Source organism: Castanea sativa, chromosome 4 (genome assembly GCF_040712315.1).
Source record: "Castanea sativa cultivar Marrone di Chiusa Pesio chromosome 4, ASM4071231v1".
Lineage (NCBI taxonomy): Eukaryota > Viridiplantae > Streptophyta > Magnoliopsida > Fagales > Fagaceae > Castanea > Castanea sativa.
In genome coordinates, this window is record NC_134016.1 from 39,524,269 (window position 1) to 39,545,026 (window position 20,758).

Consider the following 20,758-nt stretch of genomic DNA (forward strand, 5'->3'; position numbering starts at 1 on the left):
CGGGATATTGTTGCTTCAGAAACCACCTCTGCCAAAATTCCAGATTCTTCTTTATTTTCAAAATTGAAAGCTCAGTTAGTGTGAAAACACTAATACTTGTTTAGACCTCTAATTTTAAATTATGCCCTAATTGCTTTTACTCTAATTTATTTAAGTGTGGAACAAGAGTAAAACAAGCGCAATAATCTGGAACTACTCTAGTGCATGAACATAAGTAATAAACAATAAATGTAAAGCACAAAGAGTAAGGAAAGAGATATGCAAATACAAGATAGCACCAAGACGTATTATTGAAGAGGAAACCGAAGAACTCTGCGAAAAACCTCTCCGCGACCCTCCAAGTTGAAATCAATCCACTAGTGAATAAGTTGGAGAACACGAATATCAAAAAGACTCTCCAAGCCTAATCTACCTAGTGTACTTGAGCCTTCCAAGCTCCAGCTACCAATGGATTTCTCAGAGTCGTGTCTTCACTAATTATCCGGATCCCGCAATACAACCTAATTGCATTCGCCAAACCTCACCGACTTCTTTTGGCAAATCCCAAATGCTTCCCAAACTTCAAAACACTCTCTACACTCTGAATAGGTGTGAGTTGTGTTTGGGTACAAATCTCATCTCAAGGTATAACAATGGTAGAGGGAAATGAGAATAGACTACAAAGAAATTCTCATTTAAGGATGAGTAGCTCTCTCTAAAATGGTGGGTGTGTTGTAGAAACTTCTCTAGATTTTTTTTTTTTTTTTAAATAGCCTATTTTAATTTTGTGGGTAATGAGGGTATATATAGTAGGGTAAAGAAGGGGAAATGTCACACTTAAAATCCTCTAGACAGAGAGTTTCGTGGGTCGCTTGCGACTTGGCCTAAGTCGTGAAGTGACTCGCAAAATACAGCCTGACACTTGACTCTTCAGCTTCCAGCACGTGCTTCTCATGTGACTTTCGCGGGTTGCACCACTCGTGAGCTGAGTCGTGAGATCAACTTTTTGAGCAATTCTTTACCACTTAAGACTAAACCCATTGCAAAAAATCTCACAAAATACAAGGAAATAAATTAATGCAATTACAATACTTTTTGTTATGGAATAAAGCCAACATAAATGTTATGTTAAAAACTATAACTTAACAAAAATCAAATCCACCCACTAATTCACGGATAAGTGATTTGGAAAGAAGCTTTCTTGGTTACACAGGATCAGGCTTGTGGGGATTTTAGGATTCGTTTATTTGATGAGATTCCTTCTTTGGATCCAACTCTAACTCATAAGCAACAACTAGCATGTGATAAGGAAACCAATGGGATTTCCGTGATTGAGGGGAATATCTTGGATACGGATAGAAAAATATCAAAGAGAATTTAAATTCTAATATGGAGGTGGAGATTTGTTCGAATATCCTTGAGAATTTATTGGGACAAAAAGAACCAACTCTGAGATCTTGGAAACGTATGTTACGAAGATCTAATATTCAAACATCCCATGAGAATTTGCCAAAGTCTCAACTTCCTGGAAAACGAGTTTCATCAAACTTGGACCCTTCACTTCACAAAGCTCGGACAATCTGAGCGGCTTTCAAAAACCCGTTGGGGGTATTCTTCTACCCCCTTCTCCACCATGAAGATATTGAGCCTTAATTGCCGAGGGCTTGGGATTCCTGAGGCAGTTGAAGAACTCCGTTGTTTGGCAAGAGAAAAAGTTCCCAAAATCTTTTCCTATCTAAAACTCACCTAGACATGGATGGTATCTGTAGGTTACGGAAAAATTTGATTTTTCAGCTGATTTTGCAATTCTCAGAATTGGTTTGGGTGGTGGTTTGACTCTTCTTTGGGTAGATAGTGTGGATTTGGACATCCAAACATCTTCCCCACATCACATTGATGCTCTAATTAATCAAGATTTCACAGTTTGCTGCTTTATTGGTTTTTATGGACATCCTGAAACTTCAAGAAGAGGAGAATTGTGGGATTTGAATATATACTAAATTTTATGTGAGAAAGGTTTATACTAATGCCAAGGAGAGAAAATGACTTTCTGTTAGAATACCTCTATTTTTTTTCTTTTAAGATGTAATTGTGTTGCTCTAGCTTTTGCTAGTGTTGCAACTTGCAAAAGAATGAGAAGGCCATTGTTTTGACCCTCTTTTCTCTTTCCCCATTGTATAGCATGATATTGAATGAATATAGTCTACTATTTTTTCCTTAAAAAAAAATGTTGTTCTAATAACGTTATTTAAGTGTTGTAGAAATACGTGTAGGTAAACAAGTGTTGTAGAAATGTGTGTTGTGTTCTTTAAACAACATTGCCAAACAGCCTCTGAAGTTTTTGAGATTTTCACCCTCCAAATGGTATGCATGTAGTTATCAAAATCCTGGAACACCAAAAATTATAAAAATATTTAGTAAAGAGCGTGCTTGGTTTCCCATTGGCCTTTCTTGGTTTTAAACAAACTTCAGGATAAATTTACACAAAGCAAGAATTTTGGAAAGAGAGTGAAGGAAATGGACTAATTTTTAAATAATAAGAGCATATATGGTAAAGGGAATTTTATTACTATAATTTCATGGACAATTAGAAGTTTCTCAAAGAGTACTTTCACCCAATCCCAATGGGGTCAAATCTAGATTATTTATACAAGCTCATCTTTCTACACAAAGTAGCTTGATGAAAAAATTATTTCCACTCACTCTGAAACAGAATCATAGAAGCCTGGTGTTGTATGAACCACAGTAAGAGCATTTATGGTAAAGCCAATGGAAGGTTGCTTCTCCTCTCTTCTCACAATCATTGCATAGTATGACCTGCAATTCCTTTCATAGTCTATTAAAATATATTTGGAAGTTGTATCAGATAGAAGTTTGAGTATGAGAATGAAAGCAGTAATGAACCTGAGTTTTTCCTGCATACTCATCTGGAATTTTCTCTTCAGCCAAAAATGCATCCAACATATTGAAATATACCTGCAAGACATTCAGAATTGAGGAGCGTCAAGACAACATCAATTTCATTGGATCTTGCTAAGATATCTGAATCAAACAAATGGGTCAATTGAATCTTCTGCAACTTGAAAGTGCTTCTCAAATGTAAAACATCGTCATGAATTTAAGTGAAAACTTTGAAGTAATCTAAGTGTGAGATACATGCAAGGCTTTCTGTACACTGTTCTATTTGCCAGCTGATAGCGTGTATGTCTATACAAATGTATATGCACATTGGCTCTTTTGCTACATTGTAGTATGAAAGTCCCAACACTTGGGACATTTTGATATATCAAATAGGAAATTATCAGGTTTGAGTTAATTTTCCTCAAAAATACATTAGCTTTTGTTTAATCTACTTCTTATGGCTTGATTTCATCCAGAAAAACTTATGGCTTTTGTTTAATCTACTTCTTATGGCCTTAGCTTAAACCAATTTTGTTAAATATATTGATTCCAATGATAAAAATATATCTGACGTGTTTTTATAGAAGGAAATTGTTTGTTCTCAAGTCAAGAAGTCATCATGTTACAAATAGTTTGAGTCAACAAAGACAGTTTCAGTCAATGAAAGACAACCCTCAGAAACCGTGGCATTTACTAAATGTAATTTTTCCTGAAAAAATGAGGTTGGAGATATATATTATTATATACCACGGAATAAAAGTAACAGAACTGCTAAGAAAGAACATATTTAGTAACTGACCTGCATGTCACCTAGTGACTTGCTGCAGATTGGGCATGTATAGTGACTATAAGTGTAGTCCTAACAACAGAAACATTAGCACCTGTAAAGTTGCCTGAATATTTCCAAAGCGAAGATAAAATTGAAGAAGTTTAAGAGCTAATATTACCTTAAAACATGTTGAATGCATTAAATGGCCACATGGAAGGGCCTTTATTGGAGAACTGGATGTAAAGATGTATTCATGGCATATTGGGCAGTTATCCATAAAACATTTCTCCCTGCATATATGCACTGAAAGAGAACGTGACATGCAAGCATTGCAATTCATGCAGTGAAAGTAGTCGATGCCCAATCCCTTCCCAATTCGGCACAGGTTACAGTAAGGACAATGATAGATTTCTCTGTTACACAACCTCTACATTAGAAACTTCATAAGATTAAATTGCTGAAATGGACATAAGAAGACAAGTCATGCAAGGTAAAATTAAACTTATTGTTAAGGACATATTTTATGTAGTTGGCTAATCCTTTGACAAAACGTACTTTACTTGTATTTGGATTGATTTAAGATGTGTTTAATACTTCAAAAAACATGTTGTTCAAGTCTAGTATCAAAGTCATGAAGATTGGACCAAGAAACAAGTGAAGAAAAGGTGTTTACCAAAGCTGGACACCTGCGAATAGCTGCTGGACACCTGCTCGGCAGATAGCTGTCTATTGAGGTTTAATGAGGCTCGACAGATGCTATCTATCGAGGCTATCTATCAAGGTTACGAAAATCAGATTTTTCAGATCTGATTTTTGGGCCAGACTTTTGTATTTATGTAGGGTTTCTTTTCTCACAGCCCTAAGCATATATAAGGCTTATTTTAGAGGCCGTCACATAAGAGAATACAAGGAGAACATATGCAAAAGGTGACCGAAGTCTTATTCTCTCAAAAAGAAGCTACTGCGTCTTTGCGCCTTAGGTTTTGTAACCAAGTGCTTCTTGATCCTCATTGTTGATGAAGTGAAGAACTTTGCAGCTAACATTCTTCTTTCTCAAGTTGGTGAGTGAGTCACGTACTGGGATTCGTGCAAAGGAGTTAGTCACGTACTGGGATCCGTGCATCAAAGGGTGGCATTCATATATTGAAAAGTTCAGAGATTTTGAAGTGGTAGAAGGTTTCTGCTGTGAGTTCATCTACAGGGATTGTAAAGTCTAGGGACAAAGGTTTTGTACTAGATCTGAAACTTCTCTTTACTATAGTGAATTGCTTTTCGGGAAGGTTTCCCCCCATGTTTTTTATTGTGAAATTGGTTGGTTTCATTGGTTTTCCTTGATCATCATATCTTGTCTTATTTATTTTTTCGCTGCACTTAGTTTTGACATGATATTGATGTTTGTTTGTTTTAACAAGTTTTATGCATAATAGATCTAATTAATAACTTGGATTTATAAACTTGTTAATTCTTTCAACCGGGGTCTAAATTTCCCAACACTTATCCTAAGTCACTGCCAATTATGCAAACCACACACACACACACACACACAGACAGTCTGTTAGATTTTTATTTTTATTTTTATTTTTTTTAAAGCTAGAAAACATGCATTACATCCTTATAGGATCATTGTGGTAGTTAAAGCATTTAACTTGGATATCCTGAATACATCAAGGTAACAAGGTTAACAAGGTTGTGCTACTGTTTGCTTTCAACCAATATTCTATTATTTCTATAGTTATGAGTAGAATTAAAACCCAATACAGATCCCACTTTTAGCCCCCCGCTGTGAACCATTGGGCACATAGAGTCTCAATGATTGAATTTGTTGATTTCTCATCTATATATGTACTAATTTAACCTAACATGATGCATTTTGATTAATCATGAGCATGAGGATCAACATAAGACTTGTCGCAAGATGCCAGTTTAAGACACGTGTAATTTGAAATATAGATGCTGGGATAAAATCTGAAACATAACTTCTCAGGTGGTTCATGGTTGCACCATAATATGAGACCTTGAAGTCCTTGATTCTATACAACCATGTTGATGCTGTTAAAAATTATAATTCATCCGCGAGGCATCTCACTTTTAATGGTTAAACCATTAATCAACATCTTTATCTTGAAAAGCAGAAAATTTTAGGTTTTCAAATAGTCAGACCTACAAAGTTGAAAGCTCTATTGCTATGTTATTTTTGGAAACTAAAAGCCTGACCAATTATTAAGCAACCAAAAAGAAAAAAGTTCATTGGTCACTTAAAAAAAAAACTGTGTGATTCATTTGGCTCCAACCTACTGAGAATCGCAGAATTTAGTTTATGTCTCTATCATTAAGCCTACAAGGCAAACTGTTTTGTTAGACAAAGATGTCTGGTAACAGAAAAGAAATAATTAATAATCTGCTTGCTGTTCAATACCTTTTTGATTTTAAAATAAAGTGTGCTTTAAGCCTTTAACTGGTAGTAAGTCCTAAGGCTGCATTTGGCTAATAATTGAAACAACTCTTGCTTATTTCCGCAAATCAACAGTTTTCTTGCATAACATATAAAAAAAAGAAGGATTTCAGTAAATATTTTTTTTGAAGGCAATCAAAGGTCATTTTTTCCTATTAATATAAAAAATGTGAAGCAACAAAGAAATTAGAATTTCATTGCATAAAATTAGGATACTGAAGGAGGTTAATCATGCTACATCACCTTTGATCTTCAAATATCTTGCAGATCTTGCAATAATATCTTGCCATGGAAAAATTATTGCAGGAAACAGTAGAGCATGTAAGCCCAATTGGCTGAATTTGCAAGCATTTCATGCACATCATTTTTGTAATAGATTTCCTGTAAACATATCAGAAGCAGTGGCAAATGTGATGAAGAGGATTGAAGACCTCAAGAATCTATAAGGGGAATGCAGAATTTAGTTCACACTGTTCATACCTATCCATAGAATGGTCAGCCACCTCATCATGGCAACGTCTGCATGTATATAGCTTGTTGCAACAAGAAGCGAAAAGCTTACAGTTTCTCATGTAGTGTTTGCAACCAAAGGTTAGTTTGGGAGGGTCCACATAAGATGGATTCTGACCAGGAATATCTTTTCCATCACTTGAGACTGAGTGAGATATCTGTTGTCTAAGAATCCAGCGGCTGACACAGGACGGATGCTATAGTCAAATACCATAAGTATGCAGTGGACATATAAGCAAAATGAAGGAGAATAATTCAGGTCTCTAGACAGAATGATGTCTGCAAATGGCATATAGGATTATGATTCACAAGATGTAACCAGCGGACCACCACCCATAAGGTTTTTTTTTTTTTACCCAAATTCAGAAGAGTCTATGAGTACCTGATTTTTGCTAGTGGAATATCCTATGTGCCATGAACTAATATAGATATGATGGAATGCCTGCCTATTATACTTACAGTAGACTATCTTTCCAGTTGATGGCTTTACAGTCTATTCCTAAAATGGAATGAAGAAAGGGTTTGAAAGATTAAAAAAGCACAATACCAACCTCATTTGCAGAAACTGGATTATATATGATTTTTTCTGGGAATCTAAGGAAGAATCACGATATACTCTTCTTATTGCAGCGTCCAGATCTTCTTGACTCATTGTTAGTAGGCGTTCACAGTGTGCAGAATTCTTTGGTACTTGAAAAAGTTGACCTGATTTATCAATTTGATCTGTGACACCTTCTACTTCACTGGATTTCTTCTTGTCTTTGTCCCTGAAAAGTCCCGTGCATTCGGAACATTTATTTTTATCTCTATTGAGGACTTTTTCTTTATCATCTTCATTGAAGTTTCTTAATGGCTCAACATTTGCATCAGCATGATCTTTTTGTGGAAAATCACTGATTTTTTCTGGAACAGTTCTTCCTTTTTCTTCATCAAGGACATCTTTAGATAAATATGCTGAAATAATCTCTATTGGATCTGCAGTCGACAAGGGGGAGATATTTGATTCCTCTGACATTTTTGTTTTATCACATCCTTCCCACCATTCTCCTAGCCATTCATCAAACATTGTATTTTTTGTAGCCTTGCGCCACAGGTACATCATAGCATGTTGTTCTTCGGCTGTTAAAGATTCCATCAGCCAGGGTATCACATCTTGCAATATTTCTGCCCTTGTTCTTCCAAGCATGCGCCCTATGATCTTTTCTTGCTCCTCAAAAGAGAAGCTCTCTCTAAATAAGGGCCGAAGTTCAACTTCTTCACGATGAATATTGTTGGCGATTAATTTATGCATTGATCTGCACGTGTCATACAGCTTTCTACACAGTTTATGATGCTTCACCATTTCCTGGTCCTGCATTTTTGAATCAACACTAGAAATTGAAAAATGTAATTCATACATCTTATCTAAAATGAGTGATATTCTACTAAAGTGTTCAATTTCCAGTTTGTGGTCAATGGTATAAGAGTGGCTGATGTTTTGTACTTTCCCCATTGCCTCCAAAGCTGGAAAAGCAACTTTATCCTCTGCATCACTATGGATCTGAAATAGAGAACGTATGAGATGGAATCGCCGGCGGAAATCCACGAGGAGGCCTACATTTTCAGTCAACTGAGCTGAACCAAAGACAAGGTACTCCAAATCTTTCTTGAGAGCCTTGTGGAAGAAAAAGATGAAATCCATTGGTTTCAGTTCATCAATGAAGGAACTAGAACAACTCTCATCACCAGGAAACTTAGGAAAAGGATGCACAATCCTTATTCCACCAGGGAAGAATATGTGGATATTAATTCCACTTGAGTATGGTATCTCATACTGCTCAGTTGTATGGGAGCTAGAAGATGAAATGGAGAAGTTCCTGTCTTTGTTGGCTGAGTTTAGTTCGGTTGGCCTTGAGTTAGATCCTTCAGGAAGTTGCTTATTTGAGTGCAAGGAAGAAGATCCAGAAGCCTCCTTAATTTTCTCAGCTAGAAAAGAGCATCTGCTCTTGAAAATATTTTGAAAATCCTCTTGGAGTTTTTCCGCAGGGGTCTTTCCTGAATAACCTATTTGAAACCACTTACATAAGACGGATTCAAAAGATTTATTTACAAAAGAATATCCCTCCTTTATGTTGTGAAGATTGGACCTGGATTCATCCTCAGATAAGTGAGCTGAAAACCAAGTAATCGCACACCTTAGCAACCCAAGTGGCATCATAATAAGGCTCATGTACAGAAGTCGCTGTTGAATTTCGTGGCTGCAGTTCTTTCTAATAATGGGAATTACCTGTTAAAAACTTGAAAAGGTTCAAATGACGACCATATGGAAAAACATTTCATAAATAACTTATTGATAACAGGGATTGAGAGGGGACTTCTGTAAGTTATCAATGGAATTGGATTCAGCATCTCATTGCAAATGGAACATAGTAATCCCTAAATGCTCTATATTAATACTTCTCTTTCTCTAAAATAATGTCAAAGCTATAAGCAGTTTACCTTGGTTTCTTGAAAGGCAAACTGTTTGCTAACTCCTAGCATGAAAGATTCGAGTTCCCTGCATAGCTTATCCAGAAACTTGCACAAAGGAATACCATTTTGAACATTGTGATGTAGAAGCAGCTGTATACCTTCAATATAGCTTCCATTGGGGAATTGTTCATCAGAGGGAGACAGGCAGCCATTGGCAAGTTGATTTAACATGGGGTAAAAGAATTTCTTCTGGGCATTGCTGAAAATCAGGAAGCTTTCATTCAGAATTACAACACATGAGCAAGAATATGCTATGCAAGGAATAAAGAAAAGAAATATTATACTTGGAAGCTTAATCAACTATATTGTGTCTATCAAAAGGAAGTGCTTCTGCAACCATATTAATTACCTGTAGAAGCTAAGGACATCAACAAGGAAAGTAAGTCGGATGACTATTGAAACCAGATTTGAAAAACTGCTTGAGCTTCTAATTTGATTTAGCTCTTCCAGAATTTCTTTCAAATCTTTCCCGACGGCGCCATGCCAAAGATTAAGACAATCAATTGGATTGTGTCCAACATCTGTTTGGATACATGCTTTTATCCAATTCCAGTTTTCACCAAGCAACATTTTAAATCCATCAGGACATTGAGCAACTTCTCCAATCCTAGTGGAGGCCCTAGATGAGGGTTGATTATTGTTACCAAGACAAGATATCACCACCTTCACAAATATATTTGAACCAGTCACAATTAAGAAGTTGATCCAAATTGGGTTGAGAGTTTAGCTGAGAGTCTTACCTCTTGCAATGATTTTTCCCTGGGTACAATATCTTTTATACAAAGAGTAACTTCTACTTGTTCCTCTGGAGAAAGAAAGGAGATCATCCATGGCAAAAATTCCTCTATCAGCATCAGTGGAACACTACATATGAACTGCCACACAAGTGAACCCTGCTCTTTGGAAGAGAATTGCTGCATCAGAAGTGGAAAAACCTGTACCATGCACAACACCATTCAATTAATATATTGCAATGTTAAGTGTAAAGGACACAAAATGAATCTATATAAAACAACAAGATTTGGTGTTACTTGAAGTAAATGTTGGAAAAAGGCAATATTGAATAATGATTAAACTGATGCAGTTTCAAATTTGTGCATGCTAAGAACATCAGCAATTGAAGTTAGTTGTAACATTAGGATTTCTGCTTTAACAATGATCTGGAGGTCCCTGATGGCATTGGCTTTGGCAGCCAGTTACCTCAGTGAACAATTAATGAGGCTAATCAGTCTCAATTGGCAAGATACATTCAATGGTCCTTTTGGCCCAAATATGACATAATTCTATGCTGCATGAAAACATTTAATGCCACTTTACCCAAAGGGTAGCACAAATGGCTGGAGACCACACCTCATAAAACGCACATCATTGGTTTGACTCTTCCCATCCTCCTTCCTCTTAGGACCACCCACTTATCAAAAATAAAATGGGAAAGAAAGAAAGAAAATTCACTTTCAATTGCTTTACTTGTCTGAAAGTCGATGGGACACAATGTGTCCAATCTGCGCTGTAATCCATAGACAGTATGGAGCAAAAGGTAGGCAGTCAACATAATCACTTTGAACTAAATGATCAGGATACAGATAAATGAAACACGTGCTTTTCAACATAAGCTATGTGAAAGCATTTTGATAGTAAAACAAATCGGCCACAGAACAGTAACTGATTGTTAGTAGTAACTGAATGATTATCAAAGCCTATCCCTTTTTCCCCCTAAAGCCAAGGAGGAACCAAAACTGTTTGTGACCAAGTGAGGAACAAAAGATTTCTCATGCCCAAGATTGCATCAAAATTATAAATAACCCCAACTAAGAGATACAGACAAAGCAACAAAGTAATCTTATGGAGCAGCTTTAACAATGATAAAGTAAATTGCTACCTGCTCTTCTTCTTTCAGCATATGCTGGCAAATTGAGGTCTGAATGGTGCAGATGCAACATACAAGCTCTTGAAATTGGTTGGAAATGTTATTTTTGTCCTCCAGTAGTAAATCCAAGCAATGAAAAATAGAATCAAAGAGGCCATCAACGCTTTCATGCTCAAGAGAATATGTACATGCCACATTTTTAACATGAACGTCTAGTGCAAGAAAGATAATCTGTCAAGAAAAAATAAGTTCAACTCATCAAACCATAGACGTGACAAGTAGTACAAAAAAGAAAACTGAATAAAAGTTGAAGTGGATATCATAAAGTGACTATATATAATTTTCAACTTAACCTTTATTGTTGCTATGCTTCTATTAAGCCACGTCAGCGGCTATATCATACGCACCTATTTCCAACCATCTTTCTTTTATTTTTAACCGTTTTTCTTTTTATTAATTCTTAAACTTATTGTTACACTTTTTCTAATATTACCCCCCTCCCATTTACCCTTTCACTTCTCTATTATTATCTTCATTAATATCACTCATCACCTATCCCTTTATCTTCCTTTATTTCCGGCTCTTCTTATTTCCATCATCTTACTATAAATTTGCAATTCTCTATTACATTTTATGCATAGTTTTTCCACACAAAAAACATTCTCTCTCTCAAATTTTTTTTTTAGGCTGTTTTTTTTTTCTTGCATTTCTACTTTAGATTGATGAATTTTTATGTTATTTAGAACTCTTCTTTGGGTTGACAGGATTTAGTTTTGTGCTTTTAAGTTGTTATTTTTTTTTTCTTTGATTTCATAGATGTTATCTTATTACAATATAAAGATGGTATATAAGAATGTAATGTTATTCTATTATATCTTGGATAATTTGGTGTTTATTAATATATATTTTATTTTTACTATTTTTCTCATCTTATTTTCTATAATTTTGTTATTCTCTCTCATATTCTTTCCTAAAAAAGTGATTATTCTCTCTTGTTTTTTTATTCTTTCCTGCAACTCTACTTTAAGTTGACGAATCATTGTGTTTTTTTATATTTCTATTTTGGGTACTTTGTTTTGGTGTTGTATTTTTTTAGTTCTCCATCACAAGTACTTTTTTTCCCTCTTATAGTTTTGATTTGATTTTTGTTTGAGTTAATACTTAGTTATTTTAAAAGTGAGAATTTGAATTTATATCAAAACACAATCTTGGCTATGCATTTCAATGTATCTATCAATTATTTGAGTAATATTAAGTATAATTTTGTTATAAGTTTTGGTTATTATGATAATCTCTTTCAAGTGAATGAGGAATTTAAATAATTTATTTGAAAATTTAAAAAATTTAGTTATATAGAAAAATTAGAAAAGCATAATGCATTATAACATAATTTCAAAGAATATGGATCATCTCATAAAAGAATATAATCAATCAAACACATCCAAAGTATTAGAATGATATAATGGTAGAAATAGAAATATGAAAAATAATTTGATAAGTTGTTTAAATTTTTGAGAGAACAAATTATCTTTAACAAATTTAAGAAAACAAATTATATATTATATTATAATTACAAAATAATAATCTATTCTCCTATATCGCATGGGTCTGCGACAAGTTTATATAAAGATCAACATCAATCTTCCAACTTAAATGTTCGTTCCCTTCTCTCTATTTAGTATCCGGTATATATTTTCGACAACTATGGGATAGGATATATTAATTAAGTTTAACAAATAGCAAGCTCCAATAATTTGGATGCCTAAGCTTGAATTTTTTTTTTTTTGTTGTTGATAAACCGTAAACGCATAAGTTTGAAATATTAATTGGGTTCATAGTTAAGATTATTTAACATCCTACAAATTCCATATGAAGTGCTAAGGTTATGTCATCTATCTAATTGGGGGAGATACTATTGAAACTTGACAGCTTAAGATGTATCTTCCTCAATTTAAGTGCAAATGCATCTTCCTTTACTAATCTACGTGCCTTCAAGATGCGACCTTTTATTACTATTAGAATTTCTTGAGAATGAGAAGGTCAGAGAGAGAAGAGAGAAATATAGAGAAAAATTAAAATAAACATGGTTCATTTTTAGAAAATTAGGGGTCTTTTGGTAATGTTGTTCTAATAACGTTGTTTGTATTTTTTAGAAATACGAGTGGGTGAAAAGTGTGTGAAAATACGTATAATGCTGTTTAAAAACTGAAAACATGTTTTTAAATACATGTACCAAACGGGCCCTTACATTCACAGTAAAAATTCTTTAAGACGCTACATCTTTACTATTGAGAGAGACCAACCCTAAACTATCCATAGACTAATCCTAGGGTCTAGTAAAGGTTAGGCTTGCAGTACATGTACAACAGGACTAGTATAATAAACCTGGAAAAGCGTCTCTAACATCTCACTCAAACTCAAATTGGAATCTTGAGTACACCTTAAGTTTGGAAATAAAGTATTTTTATGTAGAAGAGTAGGTAGGATCAGATCAAATATAGAATGTATTGGGCTTGATGTGAAAGGAAATGCAGGAAATAGATGTTGGCAATAGTGAATGACGATTGTCAATAATAGATAAGGGCTTGAAGATGGCCAATGTAGTTGGAGAATGGTTGCACTAGCAACCAGAGGACGGTTACCAGAGTTGAAAGATGTGGTTGCATCAGTGATTGGAGGACATCATAGAAAAATGGTGACCAGAGGATAGCATACTCGAGACAAATGCTGGTGGTAGTGATAGTTGACAGCGAATAGTGGCCGAAGGATGGAGACACCAATGACCATAGAAGCGCAACACTGTTGGCAAGAAGACATTGGTAAAGGAAAGCATCACAGGAGCTATAAGACATTGGTAAAGGAAAGCATCACAGGAGCTATAAGACATTGGACACGATCGTTTCGAGGTAAGGTGCAAGGAGAGAGAGAGAGAGAGAGAGGCAGAATTACCATAGTTTGATCTTAAATGCTTACTTCAATAGCATAAACCTCCTAAGAGGCTAGGTTTTTACTATTGATATACCTATTATAAAATGAGTTATTTGGGTGTATGTATAGCGAGACTAACCTTAGTCTATTCATAAACTAACCTAAAAATAAGTACAAGTTATAGATACAACATAAGTACTATATTAGTAATAATATTAGTATGTATATATGTATCTGGAGGGTGGGGGCAAAAGGAAATGTTGGAATTTTGCTATGTCCCCGATAAGGGGGGACAAGGTCATGCAATGGGCGCAAGCTAGACTTTGAATTGAAGCAAAAATCCAAGATTTCATAATGGAATAATTACAATAACCTCACTTGTGATTTGACTCATTTGCACTTTGTCTACCCGTGATTTAAAACTTAACATTTTGCCTACCTGTGCTTCATTCCGTTTGCTCCCTGTTACCCACCTTACCCTTAGACGTTAGAAAAACAATTTTTTATTTGAAATCACAACATAAAACGAATCAAAACTTTTTCCCCTCAAAAATTTCTCACGACACCTATTTTCATATGAAATAAATATTATGCCTCCAAAGGTCTATTGAGACAGGAAAATGCTTCTACTCACAAAGCAAGACAAAACCTGCATGTTGACTATATACAAAAGCCATGAAACGGAAGGATTCTTCAAGAAAATTCCATTTACGCAAGACATCATGATTCATAAACTCCTCCAGGTTGTAGAGAGACATATAAGGAGCTTCTATGTAGAAGTGCAACCACAATGTTTGAACTGTGAATTATGTCTTTGTTTAAGTGACCCAATATGTATACGAGATCTTAACCTTAAGTCCTCAACCAAGCATGTTTGTCTCAATCAACAAACCATTTTACAACAACTTATGAATCATTTCTTAAGAATCAACTTGATTTACAACTCTTTTAAGATAATAACTCCTTTACATTCAAACCCCCTACTCACCCTTGATTCACCATAAACCTCTACAAGAATAGTTGCCATTTTTGAAATGGTGAAGACCCACAGATTTCAGCCATACCAATGTACCAATTTATCAAGATGAAAACTCAACCCAAAAAATTTCAAAATTTCATACCTGGTTTGTTGTAGCTTCAAATCAGAAAAGCCTCGCAACAACCATAAATCAAAATTGCTGCAAACTCGAAAATACTCTTGAAACACATGCAGAAAATCACAAACGCAGCTCAATGCAGAGAAACTTCGAAGTTCTAGGTTTTGTGAGAAATTTCCTGAAGGGAAGAAGTTTTGATCCGTTCTGTCATAATTTCAAATAAAAAGGTGTTTTTCTAATGTTTAAGGATGGGGTGGGTAATGGAGAGCAAGCGGAATGAAGCTCAGGCGGATAAAGTATTAAGTTTTAAACTACGAATAGGCAAAGTGCAAATAGACTAAACCACAAATGAGTTTACTGTAATTATCCATTTCATAATAGAAAGAAAAATCAACATGAATAGAGGATTTTAAAAACTTGCTCCCTAGTCAAGCTCATGCTCAATATGGCGGGCTGAAAAAGTGTTCGATTTCCAGCATCTTTCTATCATCACTACAATTAATGAGGAAAATGAACCAAAACAAATATCTTTAACAATAACTATTACTCATTTTGTCCTTATGAACACTTTTTCTTATCCCCGTGAATCGTATAACACTATGTTATAGCAGAATGAATTATAAATTTTTTTATCTTAAAAAAAATTGTCACCACTTTGAATTTCCGCCTCTGACTGAAAAAGAATATTTACAGCTTCTCATTTATGACTATGATTATTTTATACTAATCCATGCTACTTATTATATGCAAAGAAGTCAAATTTCTGGTTGTTAGCCTACATAATCATTCATAAAAAAAAAAAGTTGTTAGCCTACACAATCATTAAAGCACGCATGCGACTTCTGGCTTCCTAAAATTACACAATTTCACTTCTTGAAATCATTAAACTTTAAAAGCTAAAAAAAAACCCACAGTAAAGAATGAACAAATTCTATAACCCCATTTGAATATTGCAGAGAAATGAAGTATCAAATATGAACATTAAAAAAAAGAATCTAAAAAATTTGAAAGCCCGAGAAAAACTAATCGAACTGACCCTATGACTTTTATTAAATCCAAAACTTTGTTTTTGATAAACTATTAAACCCCAAACTAATGCTTCAATAAATGAGAAATTAATAATATTCTTTAATCTCCTCATTTTCTTTTCATTTTCTCCTTCACCCAAACCAAAACAAAGTCAAGTACCTTGTCTAAACCAAACTCAATACTACCTTTTTGGCTTTGATTGTACAACAAAGTTACTTAAACTTCTAATACGCAAATTATATCATATATAAATTGTACATTACTAAGTATTTAGACATAGCATGCAGAACCAACAATAACCTAAGAAGCACGGACACAAATACAGTTATGAGTACAAATACAAGTACAACATGATAATACGAACAATTTTGTAAAAAATTATAACAAGACAAGCTATGTATAACAAAGAGGAAAGTTACAGTTTGTATGAATTGCTCTCTCGTACGTAAGACTTTAAAATTATAATTACCTCATCTTCCGCAGCACAGTGGTACTTACAAACAAGCTTCAGAAACTCAAACCTCCGTCGAAGCTCGACCACGACGTCACACCTGTGTGACGACTCGCTCTCCGACTCAGACTCCGCCACCGCCAAGCGGCGGAGCTGGGAAAGTTCGGCACGCAAGGCCTTGTGGAAGCAAACGAAGAAGAGAATGGGCGCCTGGGAGAGAGAGACCCCGGCCAAAGACTCTGCCGAGGGGAAAATAGCAGCGTCGTCATCGTCACCATTGGCCATCGAAGAACAGAGCAGTCGCACAAAAAGCAACCACCACCATTAACGGTGAGAGAAGAAGAAGAAGAAGAAGAAGAAGAAGAAGTAAGGTTTTGCATAGGGAGGGGGTCGAGGGAATTTAATTAGCAAGAGAGTCTAATCTTGTTGTCTCTTTGATGGTTTGGGTTGGTCTCTTTGGAGAGCTCGTTGTTTTTTTTAAGATTAAAAATTTGATTAATATTTTGTTGTATTAGCGTATTTGGTCGCGACGAAGTGTGATCGAGACGTTGTACCGATCAGTTAGGGGGCGGAGTGTTCGTTGGTTTTGACAGTTGAGAATCGTGGCGCCAGCGCTTTGGTTATACGTGGCTGGAACGCGCGCTCCCCCAAGTCCTGACCCAAATTTATGTACGTGTATAGAATACAATCTTTAGTCGAATACAAATTTTCTGTGTTACTTTTTGTATATCATTTTATGTTCTATCAATTATAATTTGTCATGTATTTATTTTATTCTCCTTTTAAAATAATTGAAGTTTAAAATGAAAAAAAAAATCAATACATAGCAAATTGTGATTGGTGGAATATAAAATATGTGGTCTCCAATCCTGCCCAAAGTATGATTCTAACTGAATGATTTAGGCTCCAACTAATTTATTTGTGGGATTATTTCCAATCCTGCTATCACTAGGTTTTCCCAAACTATGCTTCTTCGTAGACCCTCTGGCCTCTAAGCCTTACTCTTCGTTAGATTTCCTCATCTTTCCTTTCCCACGCTACCCTCCTCCTTTGAGCCCTAGTTACTCACTCTGTGTCTTTTCCCTCTCTTCTTTTTTAGTGTTTTTCCAAACTGTTTTTCACACCCCCTCTTATGCTCATCCCTCCTCCTTATATAGCCTCTCCTTAATGGGGCATTAATCACTATGGTCCCACCAATTTTCATGCATTTCCACTTTTCGTTAGAATCCCAAGGAATCATCATTTCTTCTGAAGATTCTCTTGAAACTTGTTCCAAACTCCAAATACTGTTCGAGTGCGAGTTCCCCAAAGGCGCTATCAATTCTCGGTGGCTGACTTTATCGTACTTTATTCTTATCTAGATTCCCTTATCTTCAATCGGTATTAAACCAACTGCTAAAGGATTATCCCCAAGCTATTATTTTGTTGACCCAACACACATGTTTTTGGGCTGAGCCTACTCTGACAGGGCCTAAGGTCCACCTCCTTCTTACGAGCTAGGTTTGGCTACTCAAATTGACCTTGGGCCTTAGGAGGATGGGTTTGCAAGTATTTTATAGGCCTAATTCCCCCACAAAGTGGTACACAAAAAAATAGTACAGAAGGTTTGTATTCCCTATAATCCATGTTAATGCTACACATTTACGTTAATTATTATTTCACATGCTAGAACATGAAATTCTCTGATACTTAAGTCAATAAGTAATTATAGAAGATTTCCAAACAAAAGAGAATATGTACGTACCCTTTAGGGTTAGTATTGCCACAATTTATTTTGCGGTTGGAGGAGATTATTTCAAGATTTCATAAAATTAAATTTCCCTCAACCCTTTTTCTTTAATTCTGGAATCATAGTTTCCATGCTCTTTAGCTAAGATCAATCAGACTATGTACAAACTCACCAATTGCAACTTAGATGATAATTTATCATATAACTATTAAGCCATATATGAAGGTGTGTGATCACTGTCTTGAGGCCCCATGTTCAAATCCTAGCGGGGAGTAGGGTTGCCTCTTGCAGCTAATCCCTGATTTACGAGCTCTCTCGTAGGGCTAGGGTGAGGTCCGTGGTCATTTCCGACCACAGTAACTATGGCTCAACCCAACATTCTCTAGCTAGGATGCCTTTATGATCACGCCCAGGGGGTGAGTCACAATGGTCGCTCTCACACCCCCTTTCGTTCATAAAAAAAAAAGAGTTAACTAATGTCATAAGAACATTGATTTAAGAAATTTTTTTAGAAATTTTTTATAAGAAAAAAAAAATTAAGGTAAATTACAGTAAACTACCCTGAGGTTTTGGGTAATACCAAACATATCCAAAGGTATTAAAAATATCCAATTTGGTCCTTAAACACTAACACCATCTGTGCACCATTATTAAATCGTTTTATTTCATTTTTTTTTGACGTTTTTCCTTTCCTTTATTCCGTCTCTTTGTTCTCTTTTCTTCATGCTAGAAAATCTTTCTCTCTCTCTCTCTCTCTCTCTCTCTCTCTCTCTCTCTCTCTCGCGCGTGCGCGCCAAGCCATAAGGTTTCAAACTCAGCAAAGAACCAACAAACTCCACCATTGGAACGATTTCAGAGCCTATTTACCCATAAATCTCATGTCATGCATTGTCGTTTAAAGCTGGGTTTCACTGCTACCTAGGAGGATGGTGGACTGCGGTTGCTGGGCTACGATGAGTGGTGGTCGGCGGTTGCGGGATCACAATTTGGTGGAGCTCGTTGCAGTGGGTATGGGTTTTCTTTAAAAAAAAAAAAAAATTGTTTTGGGTTTGTTTGGGTTTGGGGTGTGAATCATATGATGTTGGATAGTTGGAATTGTTTGGGTTTGAGGAGGATGAGTGGGTAGTGATAGTTGGTGCCGTGGTGGACGATGGTTGCTGCCTTGCTAGGTCACACTATAGCCTTTTTTGTGGATTTGGGTTTTGTTTTGAAATATTTTTTATTTGGGTATGTTTGAGGTTTGATGTTGGATAGTTGATTGGTTGAGTTGATCCATGTTTGATTGTCTTGTGTGATGCTAGATCTAATTGGGTTGATCATTGTAGTGAGATTTTTTTTTTCTTTGAGTGTAATTTTTTCCCCAAACTTTCCAAACAAAATTGTGTATGATTTTGGAAAGTGGATATTGGTTTAATGAGATTTTTTATAATGTTGCGTGAATACAAGGTTGTGTATAACTGTATATTCCTTTGGATATTGATTTGAGCTTGAGAGTGAGGTGTTTATGTTATAGGCGAAGAAAAGAGAATGTAGAAATGAACAAATGGCATTACATGCAGTTTGTATTTAAGGACCACATTGGTAATTTTTTTAAACCCTTAGATGTGCTTGGTATTATCCCAAATCTCAGGAAATATTACTATAATTTACTCTAATTTCTATGACTATTTTTTATATTTCTATAAAAGTAGTATCAAAACTTTTTAAAATGATAAATTAACAAATATTTTAAAAATATTTATTAATATAACTCACTCATATATTTAATGGATGCAAACTGAAATTTTTTCACGTTATTTTTATATTATATATTCAGGAAAGAGAATCTTGTACATTGACCTTAGATCGTACGAAGCCAGAAATTGTGAGAACTTACGCGCCAAATAAGAGTGATTTGGGAAGTCTATGCTCCCATTGTTTAATAATTTTCCCGCTCTAGAAACCAGTACATTAATCCGATTATCTTAATGACCTTGTAGATTTTGCAAATTTCAAATACCATTTTAGTATTTAGTATTTCCCTACTATTTTATATTTTACTTCAAAAAAATCAATTTGGGTTTAGTTCAACAGTGTTACAGTGGCTCAGTTCATGCCGTCTGTACCTTGTCTGGAGTGAACACGTGTCCACCACAAGCACCGCACGTGCTCTCCTCATCTTGGCACGCGGAGCCACCCCTAGTTTGCACTTTGCATGAATCTTCTCTTTCAGCTAGGTGTGACTCAGCTTTTGTATATATATTTTGGATAGATTAACACAAGGACTGGGATACACACACAGTACTACCCAAGTTTTTCATTTGTTTATTTGGTAAAATCATTATCTAATAGTTTAGAAGACTATTATACTATTATTGGCAATAAACACACTGCCAATTTCTTTTCTTTTGCCATATAAACGACAAGGCCCATGTTGTTAGGATATATAAATAGAGTCTGGTTAATGTGTGCACTTAGGACACACATTAATTTATCTATTTATAGTAAAATTTTATCGAAAATTGAAAAAGTTGTCAATATTTTTTTAATTTTTGA

At 35.2% G+C, this 20,758-nt stretch overlaps 1 protein-coding gene across 4 annotated transcripts; it reads right to left on the reverse strand.

Moving 5' to 3' along the window:
- Positions 1–2,281: 2,281 nt before the first annotated feature.
- LOC142632271 (zinc finger protein BRUTUS-like At1g18910) lies at positions 2,282–16,959 on the reverse strand. 4 transcript variants are annotated; one of them, XM_075806697.1, is made up of 13 exons: positions 16,513–16,959; positions 11,002–11,220; positions 9,863–10,057; positions 9,472–9,785; positions 9,090–9,321; positions 7,163–8,877; positions 6,582–6,791; positions 6,345–6,482; positions 3,828–4,062; positions 3,680–3,739; positions 2,884–2,955; positions 2,683–2,796; positions 2,282–2,366 (listed from the first exon to the last, which is right to left on the reverse strand). In XM_075806697.1, exons 1-12 carry the CDS (start codon positions 16,777–16,779, stop codon positions 2,695–2,697), a joined length of 3,759 nt encoding a protein of 1,252 aa, XP_075662812.1. In that variant the 5' UTR covers positions 16,780–16,959; the 3' UTR covers positions 2,282–2,366; positions 2,683–2,694. The 4 variants fall into 4 exon arrangements, 3 of the variants coding, with proteins under 3 accessions (XP_075662812.1, XP_075662811.1, XP_075662813.1); XR_012843770.1 differs by lacking the exon at positions 2,282–2,366 and having other exon boundaries at positions 2,527–2,796; positions 3,828–4,076; XM_075806696.1 differs by lacking the exon at positions 2,282–2,366 and having other exon boundaries at positions 2,527–2,796.
- Between the last annotated feature and the right edge of the window lie 3,799 nt (positions 16,960–20,758).

Coding starts and splice junctions, on each gene's coding strand:
- LOC142632271 (XM_075806697.1), bottom strand. CDS start 16,779: ATGGCCAATGGTGACGATGACGACGCTGCTATTTTCCCCTCGGCAGAG. Junction 6,483..6,581: donor GCTGACCATTCTATGGATAG/GTATGAACAGTG, acceptor ATATGTTTACAG/GAAATCTATTACAAAAATGA. Junction 2,797..2,883: donor AGTATGCAGGAAAAACTCAG/GTTCATTACTGC, acceptor AAGGAATTGCAG/GTCATACTATGCAATGATTG.